General features: G+C 43.7%; 1 protein-coding gene across 5 annotated transcripts in view; it reads right to left on the minus strand.

Moving 5' to 3' along the window:
• The window catches only part of cdk5rap2 (CDK5 regulatory subunit associated protein 2), a 46,106-nt gene that overhangs the window by 17,303 nt on the left and 12,712 nt on the right, over positions 1–16,091 (minus strand). For 4 of the 5 annotated variants that reach the window (XM_034123476.1, XM_034123478.1, XM_034123474.1 and 1 more), the window contains exons 10-32: positions 15,612–15,728; positions 15,409–15,528; positions 15,224–15,316; positions 14,882–15,100; positions 14,625–14,795; positions 14,386–14,496; positions 14,168–14,305; positions 13,891–14,070; positions 13,579–13,773; positions 12,861–13,052; positions 12,513–12,642; positions 12,275–12,414; positions 12,060–12,176; positions 11,828–11,971; positions 11,610–11,722; positions 11,384–11,523; positions 4,004–4,144; positions 3,806–3,915; positions 3,501–3,644; positions 2,938–3,039; positions 2,613–2,800; positions 2,157–2,511; positions 25–1,543 (exon numbers count right to left, since the gene is read on the minus strand). In XM_034123476.1, the coding sequence (XP_033979367.1) occupies positions 25–1,543; positions 2,157–2,511; positions 2,613–2,800; positions 2,938–3,039; positions 3,501–3,644; positions 3,806–3,915; positions 4,004–4,144; positions 11,384–11,523; positions 11,610–11,722; positions 11,828–11,971; positions 12,060–12,176; positions 12,275–12,414; positions 12,513–12,642; positions 12,861–13,052; positions 13,579–13,773; positions 13,891–14,070; positions 14,168–14,305; positions 14,386–14,496; positions 14,625–14,795; positions 14,882–15,100; positions 15,224–15,316; positions 15,409–15,528; positions 15,612–15,728 (4,879 nt within the window). The remainder of the gene's footprint in view (positions 1–24; positions 1,544–2,156; positions 2,512–2,612; positions 2,801–2,937; positions 3,040–3,500; positions 3,645–3,805; positions 3,916–4,003; positions 4,145–11,383; positions 11,524–11,609; positions 11,723–11,827; positions 11,972–12,059; positions 12,177–12,274; positions 12,415–12,512; positions 12,643–12,860; positions 13,053–13,578; positions 13,774–13,890; positions 14,071–14,167; positions 14,306–14,385; positions 14,497–14,624; positions 14,796–14,881; positions 15,101–15,223; positions 15,317–15,408; positions 15,529–15,611; positions 15,729–16,091) is intronic. The other variant, XM_034123475.1, reaches the window with a different exon arrangement.

Here is a 16,091-nt window from a genome sequence, read left to right on the forward strand (position 1 = left end):
ATAAAAAGAACTCAGCATGCTAACCTCTCCTTGCTGTTTCCGGGGAGGTAAGAGCAGTAGCCAGTTTCTCCTCCAGGCTTTTACACGCCTTCTTCTTCTCCCTCAGCGCCTTATGCAGAGTCTCCAGCTGCACTTGAACACTGGGTGGTAAACTGTTGGCGTCCGGCAGAGTCCTGTGGACGTCGCTGTCCTCTTTACGGCTTCTCTCTGATTTGAGGGAGGCCTGGAGTTCAGAGATTCTCTGACAGTTATCACTGAACACCTCATAGAGGCGGCAGATGTTGTTATGCAGCTCTGGGTGGAGCTGTCCCTTTTTTCGAGGTGACTGATTGACACTGAGCTGATCCAGTTCCCCCAGTTCCTTCCTCTCTCGCAGGGCTCTGTGAAGTTTGTCTAAATGAATCTGCAGTTCAGGGCTGGTCTGTGATGATCTACCAGAAGACAAGAAGCTGCTGTTTGTACAGTGTGCTGCCAGAGAGGCAACAGCAGACTCTGCTGCACTCAGGCAGTTCATCAGGACTTTGGTCATCTCCTGATTTAAACTAACATCGGAACTACCCATTTCAAATGGATGACCCCTTGTCTGCTTTTCGTGAAGTGATTCTGCTACTGTCTGCCTTGAACATTTACCATCCTGCTCATTGTTGTATCTATGTTGAGCAGCAGCCTCTGCAGCTCTCAGTTGTTCCTGCAGCTCTGCATTAAGCCTATTCTGCTGCCACAGGGCCTCCTGCAAAGAGTCTGTGTGTTGTTGCAACGCCTGCATAGATTCCTCTGTGCCTCCAGTAACACCTCTTAGGCTAGGTCTATTTGAAGATTTGTTCCCCTGCTGCAAGGCCGTCTCTATCTTCAAACATAAATCGCTGATTTCTGGAATCTTTTCTTGTCCATCAGTTGAGCCGATGGCTTTCTCCGCCATGTTCAGAAGCTCTATGAGCTGCTTGTTGAGCTCCTCCTTCTCCTGTAGGGCTTTTTGCAGCTCCATGCATCTGCTGTAAAGGGCAGAATCTGAACTTGCAGGACTGGTGAGCGACCCAAATCCTCCCTGGCTGTCCAGACTGCAGGCGGTCAGGTAGGAGATGGTGGATTCTGCAGCCTGTAAGGCCTCCACGTACTGGCGATTAAGTCTGTCCTTTTCCTGGATCTGAGCGTGGAGCTCCTCCCAATCCGCTAGCTGCTCACTTAGCTTGTTGATCAGCATCTCTTTCTCTTGACACTCCTGGTTTAGAAGCTCCAGCTGAGAGAAAAGAGCAGAGTCAGCCTGGGAATGATCCGGTGTTGCTCCTGTTTCAGAGCCTTTGTCTGATCCCACTGGACTGCCGGTATGATGTTTGTATCTGAGCGTGGAAGAAGGGGAAGTGCTGTGCTGGGGTGACAGGGGGGCGTCAGATTCTGCATGCAGTTGCTGATCAAACGCATATACACCATCCAACTGAAGGTGCTCAAGTGAATCAGTTTTAGGCTGGTCAGAGCTCACAGACTGCATGCTGCTAGCCTCCACCCTCAGCCTCACAGGGACCGGGAGGCGAGACTTGACACCTTCCTGCGATTGAAACAAATGGAACAGATATTAAAAGGGATAGTTTCAATTGTTTCAAAAGGGATTGTAGGTACTTATCCATAATCTGTGTACTTAAACAGCATGCCCCCCAGTTTGGAGGACCATTATGGAGGATGCTATCTATGCTCTCTTCAAAGCCACTTCACTTCATTGACAAACAATAAAATAAGGGGAGTTGCTGCTCTACCGCTGCATGGATTGGTTAGCTATTTTGTCACTTTTGTGTTTTAAAGGGCTAACTTTCGATCCAACAAAGTCACACCATTAGACAAATAAAGAATCAAGGCAGCAGTAGAAACGTCTGTGTTCTGCAGGATAAAATCATTGTGTTTCTCACGTAAAACTGGTTCAAATATTCTAAATATAGCATATACACGATATTGATTGTTTTATGTGGTAAATTCAGTATGCCGCTGCCTCCGTCCACAGAAAGACATTGCTTAGTTCCCATGCTGGCTGAGATAGCTTTTTCTTTCAGAAAGAAGCATGCCTATCTCCTGTAGGTATACACTGAATATGTATAAGTACCTGATAAAACCTAGACTTGATGCAGAGCGCAATGCTGTGTTTCTTTACACTTAATGAAGAAACGTACCCCATGCCGTGCAACATGCTGCTTTGCACTCCTGCTGTGTGATGTCTGGCCTTTAGTTGGTGAACTCTCCATCCCCTCACTGCTGCTGACAGTCGGCTCAGGGGTTAGAGGGGTCTTCCTATACGACATCTCGTTAGACTTCTTCCCTCCTTCCTCCTTTGACAGATTGATGACCTTAGTGCGACCTTTTGACTCGGCAAGCAGTTTCTCCAGACTCCTTCTCAATTCAGCCTGTCCGTCACTGCTGTTCCCTGAGGCGTCTGTGCTTGCTTTCTCTTTACTCTCAGTAGACTTTTGTTCCTTAAGGAGACCCCGCAGCTCCGTATTTTCTGATCGAAGTCTGAGCAGCTCCTCTCTGCATTGACGGAAATTCGATTAGTTTACTCATCAAGATACAGACTATTAAGAGTGAAAATAAGGAGCAGGATCTGGACACTGCTCAAAGGAAAGACCCACCTGAGGTGTGAGACTGACGCAGCCCCACAATTAGTCAGCAAGGATTTAAGTGCCGTTACATCGGTGTTACTCTGCCTGGAGTGTCTCTCTTCAGTGTCCAAAGTGGAGATGCCAGAGTGAGCATGCTCTCTACTCTGGCCAAGGCCACTGTCTAGACTAAAGTCTCCCAACAGCTTTCCAGACAACATCTAAAAAGAGACAGTTAAGAAATATTGGTTACACTGTCACAAAACACAGGGAATTCACCATATTATTAACATGAACTTATGTCTTAAAATAGTTCAAAAGCTTATTAAAATCGAATAAATAGTCATCTATTTCATACCTGTCCTACTTTGATGTCTGTCTGACTCTGTTTATCCTGAGCGGAGAGATGCGTCCTGTTACTGTGAGCCACAGGCTGCATCTCATGCGTCTTCTCAGGCTGCTAGAGTAATGGGATGGGAGGCGAGTGTGACACATGGCTCGATAAAAGAAAACTTAATAATGAGGGAACAGAATCCATAAAACACTGCACAGCAACAGCAGAATGGTATGACGTGTCTAATGTGGAATGGCGAAGAGAGAGCATTTCATGGGACACAGAAATAGAAAAAAAACAGGGAGTGATTAGGAAAGGTGAAGGAGAAAAAGAGGATCTTCTACTCCAGAGTAAAGAGACATTAGTAACAGGCTAAAGACAGAGCAAAGGTTAAGATGTAGGATCAAAGGTTAGAAAGGAGCTAATACAGGTGATGTTAGACAATGACTCAAGACATGATCCATTGAGTATTTGTGGACACACTTTGCTGATCAATTAGAGAAAGGTGCCCTTTATTGTATGTTTAAGAAAATAAACTTTGACGAATCAACTTCCAAGTACAACTTTCTCCATTTGTGGACTCTAACCTGTTTTAATGGGCTGCTGCTGGCCACGTCTTTGTCTTCCTTGACGTAAGCGTCTTGGCCCGACTTCTCCAATAATGACAGTCGGTTCTGCAGCTCGTTGTTTAAAGTCTGAAGTCTGCTGCTGGAATCCTGCAGCTCCATCACCTTAGGCCCAGACAGACTCATTTGAATCCTTTTGCATCATTGTTTCACTGAGTTACGTATTTTGGTGACATTTCTTTGATAACTTTTCAAATCTACTGTTGTGTTTAGTAGAGACACAATGCTTTTGTCTAAAAATGTACTAGGTTTAAAAGGTATATCACCTTCTGCTTGAGCTCTTGTGCGGAGAGCTGAGACAAGCTGTCCTCATGCTCCTCTCCCACACAGATACTCATGTAGGAAGTCTGATCTCCAATGAAACTCAAAGTTTCCCCTGAAAAAATGTGAGTCACATTTAAAAAAACATCTCCCATCAGCAAAACTCTGAAATGATAGAATAAAGATTGTTTTTCTTCTCTTACCACCATCATTGGCCCCACCGACCCCTCCTCCACGGCTCTGAATGGCTCCTAGGCGGGCCTGCAGAGAGGCATTCCAGCGCTGAGCATCTTCAAGCTGATGTCTCATGCTCTCCAGCTCTTTAGGATCAATCAGGTCCATACCTGAACACATACACAGAGAGGTTACACACACACACACACAAACTCTGGTGTGACAAGAAAGTACATTTCTGCATAGGACGGTGACGGACAGTTTCTTCTTAAACATCAAATGACAATGATACAGATGCTGCATTGTTAATAGTTAAGACTGTAAAAAACCTTGTGTTAAAGTTAAGCAATATACTAGAAACTATAAATATACTGAGGCACAGGATTTACAAAGGATGATTCGCAGCTCTAGAGAAAAATGTGTAGATATTTAAAATGTATAGTTTATGGTATGTATCTGTGCAAAATATAACATTCGATAATTGCAAAAGTGTTTAAAGTTATTTGTTATTCCAACCAAATAAGTACAAACTCGAAAGAATATGCATTTGATGCATATTGGCATGCTTGTTCAGTCCACATCAAATCCCAGATATTTTAAGTTGAATAAGGTAAGCTAGTGGTGGAATCTAACAAAAAGCTGGAGGGTGTTGAGAACAGTTTGGGATCTGTAGCCACATAATAACACAAACAAATATAGAGATGTATAAATATTATATAACCACTATGTTTCTGCGTGTTTTGTCTACATGAAGCATGCCAACACTGTATGTACTACACATTAAAATGTATATAACCAAAACAAGAAATGTGGAAAAGTACCCGGTGGTAATTACTGCAGCTACAGTCATCCTGTAGTCAGTGTGAGTGTGAGCCATGGGCCTGTTACTTACAGCTGACCTATTTACACACCTGGCACTTTTCAGACTGGAGGGGCGAGGTGAACATGGACTTGATACACTCACATAGAAGGACACGCACATGCATGTGGAAGAACAAGTCAATTGGCTCAGTGACACAGTGACACTTTCAATCAGTCTTAAGGCTGCATCTACGTCAATGTATTAGGGTCATGTTTTATTATAAAATGACAGAGAGAGAAATTATGTTAAGTTATGTTTCTTGAGATTAAAGTCACAAATTGACAAGAAAAAAACTGAATGTGAGGGTGTGGAGAAGTTATTACAACCCTTACAGTGACGAAAAAAAAAAAAATTTCTTAAATGTACCACTTTAATCTCAGAAAATAGCCACGATGTCTTATTCATTTAAAAAGTCCTGAGCTTTTGACATTTATATATTTCTACCTTAAATAGTCTTAGGTCGCATTCACACCTAATAGTCCGCTCTGGTGCGCACCAGACGACAGTTTGTTACATTGTTTCATTTTTCAGAAGGTTTGGTTTGCGTTCACACCGGTTCACACAGACGGAATATAAACTTTAAACACAAGTCATGTGCTCGGAAATGCTGTTCAACAATTGGTCAGACATTAAGGGGGTAAAAACGCAAATCCAGGCAATTTCTACCGGAGCCTCCGCCTTGGAGCATCGGCAGGTTATTATCATGCTGTTGTTAATCTGGAGAGCATATCAACAGCAACGGCGCATATGATTATATAATCAGACAACGTGCGATACAAAACATTATAACACATATAATTAAAACTGCGGTCACAGACGTGCACGCAGTTGTGGGCGGGCCTTCGCCTCCGAGCGCCCGCAGGGGAGTGTCGCCGGTCGTCCCGGCGTCCGGCGGCAGCGCGCGAGTCCGCCGAAATGAGCCGTTTGTCAAACGTTTGCGGCCCGGAGTCCCAGGTCCTCCGGCAGCGACCCGGAAACGGATGTGGGCGCGCCGCCTGGAAGGAAACGGAATTTCTGTAAAGGCTCGTCGAGGATCGATTATCGCCGAGGCTGTCTGGAGGAGCAGTAACCGTGACGCGTGGTGCAGTGGGTTGTGCAGACTTTCTGGCCTTTACCGTTTGTTTACTCAAGAAACGCATCTCCTCTGGATATTAGGCCATGTATATTTTTAATACAACTGCTTTAATTGTGAGCCGACATTTACAGCGACAACAGCTGCCGAGGCCAGTGCGGAAAGCAGAAGAGTGTGTATAATATATATCACTCAGTAATATAAGTAACAGGCCGACATTACACACTGTATTTGTATGCTTTAGTAGACATCTCCAAATAAACAGTTGATATTTTGCATGAAACCAAATAGTGTAAATGGTCAAAAATGGTATCTTCTCTGTTAGCTTACGACCGCTCCGATTGAGCTAGCAACTACTTCATTCCCAAATCAGCATGATGTTGGATATGGGCATAATTTGTCCTTGACTGGAATTTGTCAGATCATTTCCCTAAGAGCAGTGTGCAAAAATGTGCGCAAAATGCATGACAAACGGCCATCTTTCCAAATTGCCATTTTTCTGGGGGGCGGGGCTAATGAAACGGCTTTTGAAAAATGTGTGCCATGATAATAGCAATGTGTATACAGCGTGTCATGAATATGGGGAAAACTATATGCGATGAGTGACTAACCCCTAACCCTAACCCTAACCCTAACCCTAACCCTCGTCAAAAATGGTACATTCTCTGTTCGTTTACGACCGCCCCGATTGAGTTAGCAACTTTTTTATTCCCAATTTAGCATGGCTTTGGATATGGGCTCAACTGGTCCTGGAGTGGAATTTTTACGATAATTTTCCCAAGAGCAGTGTGCATAAATGTGCAGAAAATGCATGAAAAACGGCCATCTTTCCAAATGGCCATTTTTCTGGGGGGCGGGGCTAATGAAAAGCAATTTGAAATATGTGTGCAATCATAAGAGCAATGTGTATACAGCGTGTGGTGAATATTGGGAAAACTATATGCGAGTAGTTTGGAGTAACGCCTAACCCTAACCCTAACCCTAACCCTAACCCTAATCCTCATCCAAAATGGTACATTCTCTGTTAGCTAACGTCCGCCCCGATTGAGCTAGCAACTATTTTATTCGCCATTTAGCATGATGTTGGATATGGGCTGAACGTGTCCTGGAGTGGAATTTTCCCGATCATTTCCCTAGGAGGTGTGAGCAAAAATGTGGTTAAAATGCATGAATAACGGCCACTTCTCAAAATGGGCGACTTTCTGGGGGGCGGGGCTAATGGAAGCCATTTGGAAATATGTCCGCAATTCCATGAGGAACGTCTGTGCCAACATTCGCGTAGTTGGGAGAAACTATATGTGAATACCGCACAATAGGGGGCGCTACTGAGCTGATTTCACCAAACGTACGATTTTATTGTACATTCTGGAAAAGGTGGTGGGCGGTGACGGGTGTCCCAAGTTTCACGTCCGAAGCTCATTTTAGCGAATTTGTGCCATTGAAATCGTCGAACATGGCACATTCTCCGTTAGCTTACGAGCACCCCGTTTGAGCGGTCGACTATTCATACGCAATTTAGCATCACATTGGATATGGGCTGAACTTGTGCTGGAATTGAATTTTTCCGATCATTTCCCTAGGAGGAGTTCCCAAAAACGCGCTTAAAACGCACATTTTCCAAAATGGCCGAGTTTTTGGGGGGAGGGGCTAATGGAAGCCATTTTGAAATATATCCGCAATTCCATGAGGAACGTCTGTGCCAACATTCGGGTAGTTGGGAGAAACTATATGTGAATACCGCACAATAGGGGGCGCTACTGAGCTGATTTCACAAAACGCACGATTTTATTGTAGAGTCTGGAAAAGGTCGTGGGTGGTGACGTGTGTCCCAAGTTTCACGTCCGAAGCTCATTTTAGGGAATTTGTGCCATTGAAATCGTCGAACATGGCACATTCTCCGTTAGCTTACGAGCACCCTGTTTGAGCGGTCGACTATTCATACGCAATTTAGCATCACATTGGATATGGGCTGAACTTGTGCTGGAATTGAATTTTTCCGATCATTTCCCTAGGAGGAGTTCGCAAAAACGCGCTTAAAACGCACATTTTCCAAAATGGCCGAGTTTTTGGGGGGAGGGGCTAATGGAAGCCATTTTGAAATATGTCCGCAATTCCATGAGGAACGTCTGTGCCAACATTCGGGTAGTTGGGAGAAACTATATGTGAATACCGCACAATAGGGGGCGCTACTGAGCTGATTTCACAAAACGCACGATTTTATTGTACAGTCTGGAAAAGGTCGTGGGCGGTGACGTGTGTCCCAAGTTTCACGTCCGAAGCTCATTTTAGGGAATTTGTGCCATTGAAATCGTCGAAAATGGCACATTCTCTGTTAGCTTACGAGCACCCCGTTTGAGCGGTCGACTATTCATACGCAATTTAGCATCACATTGGATATGGGCTGAACTTGTGCTGGAATTGAATTTTTCCGATCATTTCCCTAGGAGGAGTTCGCAAAAACGCGCTTAAAACGCACATTTTCCAAAATGGCCGACTTTATGGGGGGAGGGGCTAATGGAAGCCATTTTGAAATATGTCGGCAATTCCATGAGGCATGTCTGCGCCAAGACTCGGGTTGCTGGGAGAAACTATATGTGACTACCGCACAATAGGGGGCGCTACTGAGCTGATTTCACAAAACGCACGATTTTATTGTACATTCTGGAAAAGGTCCTGGGCTGTGACGTCTGTCCCAAGTTTCACGTCCGAAGGTCATTTTAGCGAATTTGTGCTATTTAAATCGTCACATGGGCTGTGACGTGAGTTCCGAGTTTAAAGGCCGTAACTGTATTTTCCCGCTACTTATGGGTCGGTAAGTGTTTTTAACCCTTCGATTTCGACATAAAGCTGAATAGGTCACGCCCACTTCCGTCATTGGTTGCGCCCCTTTAAATCTCAGTTGATACTCATCCTGCCAGTATGTGTATGACAAAATATATTTATTTCGTCTATCGGATCTTCAGGTATAAATTTGTTGTGCTTTTGGCGCCCCCTATTGTCCGAAATGAACATGCTTTTTTGTGCCTATTCCCCAAGACAGACTGAACCTTTCCACCGAAATCTGTGATATTTGGATACATTGCGGATGAATTAGGAGCATTTATGTCTAAGCCACACCTTTTTGCTAATACGTTGCGATTGATGTCGGGCACATTTTTCCACACGTCGTGCTCATGTTCTACGGTAGTGTGTGTGACCCTCCACTGATGCTGTACACTAAGTTTGGTGTTGAAAAGCAAAAAATTGAAATTGTAGTTAATATTTCACTGTTTTTCACATTATGCTAATTAAAAAAAAATCAAAGTAGGCGGAGCTTAGGGATATGAGAGGATAATATGTAGGGCTGCTCCACCCGGATAAGTCTGCAAAATGTCAGGTCCATCCGATTTACGCTGCGACTATGTACATTTTTCAAAAACTGAATTTTGACAGGTGGCGCTAGAGAGCATGTCGGAAATTTTGCAACCATGGAATCCAGAATGTAACAATTTTCACCCGTCCTGGCGGCGTTGCCAAATGTCGCTACGTCAACAGTGTGGGAACCCCCTCAAAAACAGGTCCAAAGCACAGAGCAAGGAAAATAATAATAATAATTCTACCAATAACAATAGGTCTTCGCACACTTCGTGCTCAGGCCCTAATGAGAGACGTTCTGCAGTCAGGAGGGGGTTTCACCGACGGCAGGTGGCTCTGACTTTTATGTATAGTTTTTAGTTTGATAGTTGTTTTTATTTTACACGACACTGTTCAACACTTTATTCTGCTTCACTCTTTCGCTAACGATTTTGAAGACACCCGCGTTCTTGTGACTCGTAAATACTACGCTTCCTATGTTTTGGTGCGGACTGCGTCACACCAGCGATGAACCGCTCCAGAGTTCACTAGCAAGCGGTCCGAGACCACCTATTTTAGCGGACCAGAGTCCGGTTGTTTAGTTCACTTCAGAGGTCTCGGACTGTGTTCACACCGACCCAAATGAACCGCACCAAGCGGCTAAACGCACCAGGGTTCGATTCAACCGGACTATACAAGGCTGGTGTGAATGCGACCTTAATATGCTGTCCTGTTGTCACTAACCGTAATAAACAACGGGGTGTCTTAATACATATTGGATTGTTTTATCAGTTTATATTTCAGGGGAGCTGCTCTTCACTAGTATACTCGATTCTATAGCGATATGACCTTTAATACTTAAAGTTGTTATGTAATGACATGCTTATGTGATGAATTCATGTGACAGATGGTTGGATGCGTTGGATTAATAAACAGAGCGGTGTTAGAGAAGTAATGCAATCAACAGACAAACAAGGTTTTAATCGGACAGTGAAGAAAAGCAGACAGAATGATAGAAGTGAAAGACAGGAAGATCGGCCAACAGCAGCCTTTATTCATTTTCTTTTGTTAAATAAAGGACAGACAAACTGAAAGACAGTGAGGATGCATTACATTGAAAGAGTGACAGAGAAGACAGGTAGTAACTCTTTTGTTGAAAACACATGCAGATGAGGAGGTGATGAAGTAAAGAACAGTAAACATGAAGAGGAAGGACCAGGTGTGCATGCTGAACAAAATGACGGATGAAGAAGAGGGGGTGTGAGCTTGTCAGCAGGGGATATTATTAGAGTAAACACAGGGGATAAAGAAGACAGGTGTTTGTGTATGTGTTGGTTTCCTTAAGACCTTTAGTTAGGGTCGGGTATCGTTTGGATTTGAACAATTCCGGTTCTGCTTTGGTTCTTCATTTCGGTTCTTTAAGAGTAAAAATAAGTCCCATGCAAATTTCACTGAGAGAAAAATATATTTCTGAAAACATTTAGTCAAATCTATATTCATATTTATAAATCACTTCATACAGTATCATTTGGTTGAGAGAGAGAGAGAGAGAGAGAGAGAGAGAGAGAGGAGAGAGGAGGAGAGAGAGAGAGAGAGAGAGAGAGAGAGAGAGGAGAGAGGAGCGGAGAGAGAGAGAGAGAGAGAGAGAGTAGGAGAGAGAGAGATATGGACATAGAGAGACGAAGACGAGCGTAGAGAGAGAGAGCTCTCTCGCTAGAGAGATCGGAGTCTAGCTCTAGCTCTATATCGTCTCTCTTCTCTTCTTTCTCTTCTCGGAGTAGATCGGAGACAGTGAGAGAGAGACCTGGTACCAGACAATTGTTATTTGTTCTTACTCGGAACCAAGTGTTGCTGCTTCCCAACCCTGGTACTGTGCTCGCTACATTTCCCGCCCGGCCCCCGTTTAACACTAGAGAAAGCGGCGAGATACATTTCCTTAGGAATCTATAAGCAGAACTGAAATGAACCTTTCTAAACGATACTGATGGAATCAAAGTTCTGTATAGGAACCGGTTCTCGGTACCCAACCCTACCTATAGTAGGACTCTACCTGAGCTTTGTGCTTCCCAACTCTTCTAACAATCTTTTCATTTCATTTTTCTTTATTTACTTTCATTCAGTTCCCCTCGTCATTTACTGCACCTTCTCTGAGTTTGGCTCTGTGTATCTCCCTCTCCAGATCGTCCCTGAGCTCCTCATTAGTTGTGATGCCTTCCTCCAGCTGCTGCCTGAGGAGCTGCACTGCTGTCAGCTCCAACTGCAGAGCATGGAGACGCTGAGCGCTGCACAAACACACAGAGGGGTTAAGTCATCAAATAAATGAAGCTACTCAGAATTTCTTTTTTTTTACATTCACCATTATCTCTACCTGTCCTGCTCCTTTACAGTCTTGACGAGGCTGGAGTAGAGCTGCTGCTCGGCTCTCAGCGCTTTGTTCAGAGAGTCATGCTGCTGTTGCAAGGCTGTAAGGCTAGGCAATGCCTTTAGGGTGACAGAAAATTAAAAAGTACAAGTCTTAATGTCAGAGAATGATGCGTAAAATGTGTTGTTTTCTGGTGTTTTATAAAAAAAAGGTTGTTAGTTTACTTCTTGCTGGCTATCTCCTCCAATCATGGTCCTCTCTCTCTGAGGGAGCCCGGGCAGTGATCTCTCCATGCCCGAGCCAACCATCTGATCCTGGGTCTGGTCAGACCGATTTTCCCCTCTTTGCCCGAGGCGCTGGTGGAGAGCCTGATCACAGACATAATCAAACAAAACATGAGAACTGCAAGACAAGAGGCTGCTGAGTTCAATGCTGTGTGAATGGAGGAACCCTTACATCAATAATCTCATCCTTGGTCTTCAGAGTTGCAGTCAGGGACTCCACATTAGCAGCCTGACCTTCGTAACGACCCTCCAGCTCAGACAGTGATGACTGTAGATCTGCCAAAGACATCTGAATATTGGGAGAATACATTTGAAGTCAGCACAATAAGACACCCATTAGCAAGTGTGCAGAATATGGTCGAAGCTAAATGTTTATAAGTGACTGACCTTCAGTTCATTTTCCCGCTTCAGTGCTTTATTCAGTGCCTCAGTTTTCTGTGCAAGCTCCTTCTTCAGGACGACGACTGTCTTCTTGGAATGCAGAACATTCTCCATATTATCCCCACTGTTCCTCCTGGACAGCTCAGCTTCAGGGAAAACAAAATAGAAACAAATATAGGACCGAGATGTACTCTAACTTATAAATATTCATGAGATGATGAGGTTTTAATATCTAAGGCCTCACCTTCCCTGTCAACCATCTTCTCCTGCATGATTTGGATCGTATGTCTGAGCTCCAACACATGTTCCGACTCCTCCTTCTGTCTCAAATCTACCACAAACTGATCCATCTCCTGACCACGCTGTAGAAGCTTCTGCATATTTACAAGATATCAAGTTAGCTACCTTGAGACACATTGATACCTTTAGACTTTGTCAAAATATGCCACTAAATCATTTGAAGTCAGAATGTAGGAGAGGAGTATTATTTGTGTTACTCTCTGGGGATGTTTTATTTTCTTCTTCTTGTTAGGCTTCTAAGTCAAGCACATTTTACAGCTGAGTTACTGTGTTGTATCCCAGAGGAACTTACGTTGATGAGGCTGTCTTTCTCAGCGAGCATGGCTCTGAGCCCTGCAGTGTCTAAATGACTCTCCTGGGCTGCTGTGGAGCTTTGCTTCTCAGCAGTGGCAAGCTTCTGCTGCATGTCAGTGAGCTGCCTCCTCAGCTCCTGGATCTCCTGAGTGCGCTCAGACAGCATGCGGTTGTAGTGCTCTGCAGACTCCTGGACAAGGGAGAAAAACAGATCCAAGAAATGAGAGGAAGTGATGTTTACCCACATTCTGTACATACAAATGGCATATTTTAAAGTTGTAGATTAGAACATCTGCAACGAATAGTTTTTTAAGAAATGTCAGAAAATGCTATTTTAAGCCTCTCATGTGTAAATGTGTGTGTGAATGTTTTGGGTTTGGACTAATAGAAAAAAGACATTTAAAGACATTTGCCTTTGACTGTGAGACCAATTATCTTGAAATGGTAGGGATGTTTCTGAGAGTAATTATACTCATTGCAGCCCTAGTTTATTGTGTAAAATCAATATTTCAATATGTTCATTATTTTTTTAATAGATTTAATTCCATATGTTGACACTTACTTAATTCTCTAATTTGCTAAATCTATTACTAATAACCACTTATGTTATTATCATTGCAATTACATTTCCTTTGCTATATTCTATCATGATTGGTTGCTACAAAGATGTATTTCCGGTGAAAGCATTCAAATAGATTTCTTAATGAAATGAGGACCTTGAGCAGCTGGTCCTTGCTCCTGATTGTAGCCAACAGTCCCTCCACAGCACTCTCATTGTCAGCGACCAGCCTTGCCCTGGCCTCCACAGCCTCAGCCAACATTGCTTCTGTGACCTTTAACCTCTGGCCCATCTGTTCAGCAAGGTCACGAGCATTAGTCTGCGACTGGCTCAGCATGGACTCGGCCATGTCCTGAAAACAAAAGTTTTAAAGAAGAAGCATCTCAGGTACATGTCAGTCCTAATTCAGAACAGTGAAAAAAACACCAAAGGCATGGTTGCAAACACAGCAGAGGGAGGGCCAACTAACATCCATATCCTTTGTCTTGCCCTCCAAAGAAAGCTGCAGCTGAATGATGATGGAGTCCTTCTCTCTCAGTGATCTGTTCAAGTTGTCTTCTACATCTTGTTTTGCTCTCTGCAGGTTCTTCAGTGTGTTTGCAAGGTGTTGCAGCTCCACATCCTTCTCCTTGATCAGACTGTCAAAACTCTGTAAGTAGAGAAATGAGCAGAAAGATGCATTGGAAAAAAACAATTGTATTAATGATTACTGGAAAAAGGCTAATTTATGGGTCATGGCTTCTTACATCGATGGTCTCCTCGTTGTGAGAGAGCAAGTTGTTCAGTCTTTCCAGGTCTCTCTCCTTCTCCCTGAGAGACAGCTGCAGCTGGTGTATCTCATTGTCTTTCTCCTCTATGGCAGCAAACTTCTCATCCAGCGCTTGCTGTGAGGGAGACAACAGCACAATGTCAGAATCAAATTATAGTCGCTGTGGTGAGAGGATTAAAGAGAAGGAATGCTCACCTCCAGAGCCTTCTCCTTTTCTTTCAGCCTTTGCCGCAGCTTGGAAAGCACATTGTCGTTTCCTCCTGGACTTTTACTTTGTTCAACATCTCTGACCATGTTTATGTACTCCTGAAAAACACCGGGGAAAAAAACGGTAAAAAAGGCCAACCATTCGAATTTTTTTGATTAACACACACAATCATATTGAATCTTTTGGTCTAGAATCTGTCTGAATATGTTTCATGTAGTTGTGTTACCTGTAGCTGCTGCTCTTTATCAGCCAGAGAGGATGTGAGCCGCTGGATGGTGACCTCATGGGATTGCACTTTTCTTTGGGTTTGATCCAGCAGCTCCTGGTACTGCTGCTCCAGAGCACTCTCTCTGTCTCCAATCTCACTGCTCAGCTTTTTCAGCTGATTGTTCAGATCCTGGAGGGGGGAAATGATAATACCATCACACCAAATCTGTCATTTGAATGATGGCTGGAGTCAATAATACCGTTTTTTTGTCTTACATTCAGGGCCTTGTCCCCCTTCTTCTTCTGCTGTTGCAGGTTCTCCAGTTCCAACTCTAGCTGGTCCTTTGCCTGCTGCAGGTCAGCCAGCTCTTGCTCCTTCCTGTCCAGGCCCCGCTGCAGCTTTTGGGCCTCAAGCACCTTGGCGTGGTGTTCCCCCTGGAGTTGGACGAGCTCCGTTTGCTTCGTCATTAACAGATTTTGGTGCTCTTCTACTCCCTGAGGGAAATACACAAAAATGTACGTCTTAGTAATATCATTTGTGAACATAAAAGACACACACAGAGCCATTTTATTATCATAAACATTCAAGTTGGCTCTCTATAAAAGTGCAGGACTTGCCTGGTATTTCTGCAGTTGGGCTTTATGTGCTGCTTCTCTAGCCTTGGCCAGAGCATCGTCCCTGTCCTCAATCTCATGACACAGCTCTGCAATCTGTGCAGAACAGAAAAAGACAGACAAGTTAAATCATGCATAATACAGATCAATGAGAGCAATACCACTTGTAATAAGAGTATGAACATTACCTCTTTTTCCTTTTCTTTCAGAACCTGAGTAAATCCCTGGATGGTTTTGTCTCGCTTTAGAGCATTTTTCTTCTCAGAGTTGAGCTCATTCTCCTTCCCCTCCAGCTTCCCTAACAGGACCTGTTTGCACAAGAAAAGTGTTTTTACCCAAAGAAACTCCCATATAATAAAAACATATTAAATGGAGCAAAATCTCAATGTACCTTGTTCTGATTCTGGGTTTCCTCCAGTGTTTTACTCAGGTCATCATTGGTGCTTTGTGCCTGGGTAAACTTTTCAGTCAGCAGCTTATTGTAGGACTCCACTCGCCGAACCTCACTCTGCAAAATCCAGAGACATGGATCAAGTTTCATTTGTGTCTCAGTTTTTAGATTCAGGTGGTGGGTGAAACGAACAGGCAGGAAAACCCTAACCTATTTACTAACGTTAAGTAAAGATTATTGCACAATATAAATATTATATATTAATTCAAGCACTTTTAATGACCCATGTCTATTAACAAAAGACCTTGGATTTTTCCCCTTTAAAGTCACACACTTTCGAGGATTTTAAGGACCCCTGGGAACCATGAAACAACTACCTCCATGACTCTGACAGGAGTGTATTTATCATCAAATTCCTCTGTAAGGTCATCCAGAGACTTCCAGTCTGCCTCTCTGTGTCTGCCCTTGGCTCGGGTTCTG

The sequence above is a fragment of the Trematomus bernacchii genome, unplaced genomic scaffold (assembly GCF_902827165.1).
Source record: "Trematomus bernacchii unplaced genomic scaffold, fTreBer1.1, whole genome shotgun sequence".
In the NCBI taxonomy this organism is placed as follows: domain Eukaryota; kingdom Metazoa; phylum Chordata; class Actinopteri; order Perciformes; family Nototheniidae; genus Trematomus; species Trematomus bernacchii.